A 6,657-nucleotide genomic window follows, 5' to 3' on the forward strand; every position below is an offset into this window, starting at 1 on the left:
CCATAAACCAGGGGTGGAAGTATCCCCCTTTCAAGGATGATTTTCAGAAGGTTTATTAAATGTTTGTGAAACACAGAAGTCTCATGAATCATATGTTGCATGTAGGAAGGACATGACCTTCAAAGGGCTGATCTGTGATCTGCTAAGTGCCAAAACTCATGTGCTACCACTTCCAATCGATGGCCTGTTACATTGATCCTGTCTCCTGTTACAAGAGATTAACAAAAGCTGGGAAACAGACTCACTATCCCTTCTTGATATCAGCATTACCACAAAAAGGAACCACAAACGCTAAAATTGTGATATTGATAAAGGCAAATTAAAAGGTACTTAGAAAGATACCAGAGAGTATAGAAGGCAGAGTGAAAAGTGTTCAACCTCTCCTTTTTATGCTGTCATGAATGAGAAGCCACACCTACTTACTGGTCAAGATATTTAAGAAAATTGAAAGGAATTATTTAAAGTGTGGAAAACCCAAGAAAACTGTAAGACTACTGGAAAGCAATAAAAAAATCTCATGTTCTACAGAACTGTCTCTTTCTCATGATGAGCATTCTGAATTTCAAGGATTATGACATTCTTTTGTTTTTAAATGATGACCTTCTATTTGTTTGAACATGAGCAGTGTAGTCATGCACATCAATGTATCATCTAATTTTCCTTAATCCTGTAATGTCTTAAATGAAATTCTTTGAACTTGTGGAATGATCTCAGTGTAACATCTGACTTCACCAGAGTTACAAGACAGATGAATTTGGCTGTTAATGGGTATCACTCACTCATTGCAGAATAACAAAAGCATTAGTCTGGGAAATATCTGTTAAAATAGACTAGTTTACCCTCCCCCCACATCAGGATCAAATATACTTAGACTGCTGTTGACAGATACATGTGTCTATCATGCACTTCAAAGCCTCCATCAATAAATAATCTGCTGCAGTGTGAATGTGATTTGGATTTGAATTAGGAATGGGAAACTGTAAGTACAGACAAAACAATTCTATGCTTTCAAAGTGCAATAAATGTCTACATACTCTGAATTGCTAAAAGATTTTGAGTCTTACCAATGGCTTTCATGAGGCTGATACAATAGTCTGCCTTAATCTCTTCTTTTAAACTTGCAAGCAAATTCTCCAGGTGTGGGTTAGCAAGAATGTGAGTTGGAATGTGCTTTAAAATTACATTCATCACTTCCTTATCCTGGGGTGCCAGCATGTCTTCTTGCACTCCATTATAAATGTAGTAACAGTACCGCTAAAAAATAATGTTAAAAATATTATGCTTATTGTATAAATATTCTGACAGATAATGAACCACTACAAAATATTTTTAGCTTTTCTATCACTTGAATCTTTCCCGCAACTGAAGGGTGCTTGAATATAATGGATTTTGGCTATCTATCTCTTGATTCTTTTTAAAGCACTGCCAATGCCTCACATTTTTACACCATCTCCATCTGTTTTGATGCAAGCATGTATACCAATAGAGTTGAGTGCAGCATATTAAATTACTGATCTCTGAAGTACTAGCCAACAATGTGAGAGATTGAGAATTTGGGAAGATAATTCTACTTGCAAAACCATTAGAACAAAAATTAGACTGAGTAGCTAGAAAGAGAAACAAAAAGGAAAGGAGTTGACAATATTTAACAGCAGTTTGCTATATGGAATATTAATATCTTCTAAACCTCATGTACTACCTTTTTTTCTCAACTACTTTTAAGTAAATAGTTTACAGACTATATTGCAGATGATTACTGCTTCTACATTTATCTTAAAAAGAAATTATATAAATACCTCTATATCACTTCTTGAAGGTGGCTTTTCTTGCTTGCTTATCTCCTGCTCATGTAAGTGCATGATGACAAATTGTTCTTCTGGGGTTAATGGTTGGTTGTCTGTATAATGTATGACACGTAATTCTGGCACCGGAGCAGGTGCAGACAGTGAAATGGGATCCAAACTGTTTAACAAAGTTGGTGCACTTCTGAAGAAAAAGAATACAAGTTTAGTGAATAAAGAAGCAACAATGAATTCTTAAATCATAATGGACAATTCTACAATCTGCATCTCTATTAACTAAACTCTGGATTCTCAAGTCAGTAATCATGAAAGGAAGACCTTTTTTTTAAAACGAAATCTGTCCTGACACAAAGCAGCAGTTAAATGTACTCACTTAGCACACCATGGAATTTCAGTCTTGATGCACACACATTTTTTTGTAGAGAATTAACACTTCATGCTTGGATGCTTAACATAGCTCCAAGTAAAAAGAAATATTAAATCACAACTCAAATATCTAGACTGATTGTAATAAACTGCATCTTTATATCATTACTGTACATTACCTATCAGAATTCCATTGACTTCTTTGTGTAAGTTTGAGCATTTTCCTAGAAGGATCAAATTCTTTTGAAGCTTTAAGCATCAGTTAAGAGAAATCACACAGAGGAACATTTCTCAAATAAGATATTATTCCAGATTGGTGAAAAACAGAGCTAAGTCAATTAATCAGATAATGAAACAACAGAAAACTACAACATCACAAAAAAAGCCTTTAGTTTTGACTTAGCATTTAGCAAGACCTTAAAATCATATGTTAAATAATCCTGCTGATTCTGGCACTATAAACTGGCTTCAGGAAAGCATTCAGCTCATGCTTAAGACTTCAGTGCTTATCTCCCTGCGCAAACCATATTTTCTGCACTAGGACTTTCTATTTTGAATATAAAAGCACTCCTATAAGAAGTTTATTATGGAGAAGTTATTTTTCCAGGGATGATGCTTTAACAGATAAGCCATTAGAGATAAAAATGTATAGAACAAGCAAGGCTAAACTTATAAACACATTCAAATATGGATACACGGTGAGGCTGTTCTCTGCTCTGTTGAACCCAATGATGTCCTTGTCATTGAAGAGGACTTTAATTTGTGCAAATTTTTCAATTTTAAATCCTGTGCAGTAAAAGTATAGTTATTGGCTATGGAGTCACTTAGGCTTCGGTAGGAACTCTGTTCTTTGAACGGAGCTGCCAAAGTCCATGATGCTCGTTGCATCAAAGGAGGATAACGGTTGCTCTTAAGAACATGCTGAAATTGGAAAAAAAAAGCAATAGTTTTACACAGCACAGTAATTTAAAGAGTCTTCTTATAGCTAGAACAGGGTTAAAGACCAATTAGTATAAAGAGAAAACACGTCTGATAGTCACTTGACCACCAATCTAATTTTAGATCCTGATGTTCCACATACATATAATAATAATCTTAAACAACGCTTCAGTAGGAGCACTTGTGCATTTTTTTCATAATCAAGGTCTTTTTATAAATAAGAGAAGCCATTAGTACATTACCTAGTACTCTCTACTCCCCCACATCTCCATCTTGCTTCTTTTCTTCTTCTCCTTACATTTGCTTGAATTCAGAAATTTCTAATTCCTCAAGCCTTTGTTAACAACCTGTCTACTTTTAACACTCAATCCTTGTAATAGCTGCACAATAATACAAGTTAATATATGCAGCTCTCATCTTTCTCCCTCTCCCACATCAATACAGGATTTGTAATAGGTTTCTTCTATCTGTTCATTCCATGTTTTCTCAGGTCACTTGCTATCTATTGATTGGCTTGTCATCAGTTCTGGTGTCTAAGCATTAATGAGATAGCTCACAGGGACATGGGATTAAGAAGTATATTTCTTATCAAGATATTGTACATAAGATAGAATCATGAAGGTACTTCATACCATGGTTCCTAAAGCTCTGAGTCTAAATTCATATTGAGCTTGTTTCCATATTACATCTTGTTTAATGATTTTTTACTTCATTGGAGTAACACAACCATATCCCTGTTACCCATTTCTTCCTCTTTACAATGCAGCATTACCATCATCAGTTTTAGATCATTCTTAAAAAAAGCTTCTAAATATGTTCATGACATCCCATCTTTGGTTCCTTCATTTCTCTTGCCTTTCCCTCACGAGCTGCAGTTAAGCTCATCTTCTCAGCATTTTATGACCTCTGAGAGGACAGCATACTAAAGCATAAAACAGCTTCTTTTAATTTAACCTATAGATGCAGCCATGAGTTTTTTTTTTTAGTCTCTCATGAGCTTTAGTGAGAACAACAATACAATTTGTCAATTTGAAAAACACGTTAAGGCAAGACTATTACATCTGCCTTGCATTTTTCTTTTGATTGACAGGACCAATCTTATCGGCAAAGAAAAAGGCATTCACACTACTGCTGCAATCATACTCCTTAAATTACCTTCTGAAAGTTCATAGAGTCTTTTCAGTTCAATTTCTTCCACTGCACAGCCTAGACAGGTGCGTAGGTCCTTGAATTACAGTTTTGGGAGATGAACTGATATATGTGTATATCAGTATATATGATTTAATGTATGCCCTGATACAAGATGACAGAGCACATACCTGATACAATTCCGAAGGTGCAGCTGACACAGAAGCAGGTAGGGGTGGTGACTCCGGTAACTGTTCTGCATGACTCTAGGGAGAAATTAAAACCAACTTCAAAGACATTTATGAAATACACTGTTTCAAAAAAGATTATTTCAGAAAGAACAGAGACTTCCAGTTTTCATTGCAAATGATGTATTGCAACTTTTCTAATTTCAAGGAAATGGACGTTCTGTGGAGTAGAATCCTCAGCAAAACAGGTTTTCACTGTTCTTTGTCGTCATTTGATAAAGCTTCTAATCACCAATAAATATCAGATAAAAAAAACACAACATTTTTATGTCACTGAAAACAAATTGTTTTAAATCTTTTTAGTTATACTAAACACTCCACGTTGTGTGAAGTTTGTAATTGTATAAACACTGGATGTTAAAATATTAAAGCCTACCAAACTGCCAAATTAGCACTAAAACAGTCCAAGTTGTGTCAATTGCAGAACAGAAATGCACAGCATTACTGGGGAGAAAAAAAAACATTAGATTTTTTCATGTTTATAATGACTCAGTTCCAGAAGAAGCTGTATTGCCAGGATGCCCCTGGAAGAACAGATTGCTCACAAGCACTCTGCAAAGTGTTTTAATACAAATGTCAGAATACCTAATATGTCTTAGGACAACGTTCCACCTCCTCAAGGCGACAATACTTTGAGGTGGCCTTCCAGGACTCCATACGAAGTTCTCTGAGGATATTTTCTCAGAATTATATAGTGTCACAGTGTTTTTGAACGACAGCTTTCCTTAGTATAGGCCAAAACCTCACCCCTAATCTGGTCTGAGTTTCCTAAACCAAATTTGCTTAGGAGATTCATGAGGAACAAATTCCCAAATACATAGTGACACTATCAGAAAAACGAGGTGGAAGTATGTGGTATCTGAAGGCCAGTGAATTAAATTATCATGAAAGAGGAAGTTATTACCCAATACAATTATATTTGAATAATGTATAATAATTTTTACATAATTTTTAATACCTTTTTAGCAAGTGGTTATTGCTTTCTAATATATGACTGGAAAACTAGGCTGCTCAAACCTAGTTTTCCAGCAGACAAAGCTATGCCCTCCTCAGTATCAAAGTAGAGCCCATTTAGAAATAAAATTTGTGAAAGGATGATCTGATTTACCTCCTTAGTATTCCCCAGTGTATCTGCACACAGATACATAGAAATCAAGACATTATCACTGCCAGGCGTATTTCACTAAAGACAGCATGAATTGTTCTTGACTAATGACTAAAAGACTGGGCCTTAGGGTACTTTAAAAATGAATAAACCATGCCATTTATTAGGAGATTTGGTGATTCTTAAAGGTACAGAGTTATTAAGAAAGTCATTGTTCATTCTAAAGCAACTCTTGTTTAACTCTTAAGTGGTTAAGCAACCACTTAATCTTTCAAAAAGTTAAATACTTGAGCAAAGGAATTCTTAATACAAAGTATATTATAAAGGCTTAGGTCCAAAGAGTGTTCTACAAGAACACATGCCTTCAAGTAAGAGTTCTTCCAATGACAAACCACTAACCACCAGTAATGGCCAATGTCATCCAGAGCTTTGAAAAAGTTATCCATCTTTCACAGTCACTGCAGAAAGAACTTACCCCAGGAAGTCGCGGGCTCTGTGTTGGCTTCATTTCGCTTGGTTTTTTGTTTGGTTAGAAGTTTTTGGTCCTCCCCCTCAATACAAGCACCCTTGTCATTACATGCTCTGGAAAAGAATTAGAGACTCATTTCAGGTACTAGACAAGGTGCCAAAACAATCAGTTTCCCATCCCAACTGCCAGAAAGAAGAAAAATTTTTCCCGCAGCTCTCTTCTTCCTTGTTTACAACACTAAGCTTTCCGCTCCTCCAAACCGCACACTCTTTTTCTCCATCCCTCTTCAAGCTCGCTTTTCACCCGAATCTTTCTAACTCTTTCCAGACATCTTTCAAGCAAGATTTTTTCTACCCTGCTCTTTACACTTTCTCCAAAACCAGCTTCCTCCCCACTGCCTGTTCTCTTCTAATGCCCCAGAGACTCTGGGTTCTTAATTGTGGTTTACAGCCGATGCAGCCACAAATTAATTGCCATGAGAAAGAAGCACACGTCAAAAGGAATGGGAAAAGAGAAAGAGAGAGAGATGACCAGCATGCCTTACACATCCAGAGTGTACAAGTGAGCAGGGTAAGAGCAGGTACTACCTGCAGACGCCCT

At 36.0% G+C, this 6,657-nt stretch overlaps 1 protein-coding gene across 1 annotated transcript in view; it reads right to left on the reverse strand.

The window, feature by feature from the left end:
- The window catches only part of DNAH3 (dynein axonemal heavy chain 3), a 58,669-nt gene extending 52,573 nt beyond the window's left edge, over nt 1-6,096 (reverse strand). The window contains exons 1-6 of the mRNA XM_086622481.1: nt 6,064-6,096; nt 4,427-4,501; nt 2,864-3,089; nt 2,348-2,417; nt 1,797-1,986; nt 1,065-1,254 (exon numbers count right to left, since the gene is read on the reverse strand). Of these exons, the coding sequence (XP_086478607.1) occupies nt 1,065-1,254; nt 1,797-1,986; nt 2,348-2,417; nt 2,864-3,089; nt 4,427-4,501; nt 6,064-6,096 (784 nt within the window). The remainder of the gene's footprint in view (nt 1-1,064; nt 1,255-1,796; nt 1,987-2,347; nt 2,418-2,863; nt 3,090-4,426; nt 4,502-6,063) is intronic.
- Between the last annotated feature and the right edge of the window lie 561 nt (nt 6,097-6,657).

Source organism: Tauraco erythrolophus, chromosome 17, assembly GCF_009769465.1.
Source record: "Tauraco erythrolophus isolate bTauEry1 chromosome 17, bTauEry1.pri, whole genome shotgun sequence".
NCBI classification, from domain to species: Eukaryota; Metazoa; Chordata; class Aves; order Musophagiformes; family Musophagidae; genus Tauraco; species Tauraco erythrolophus.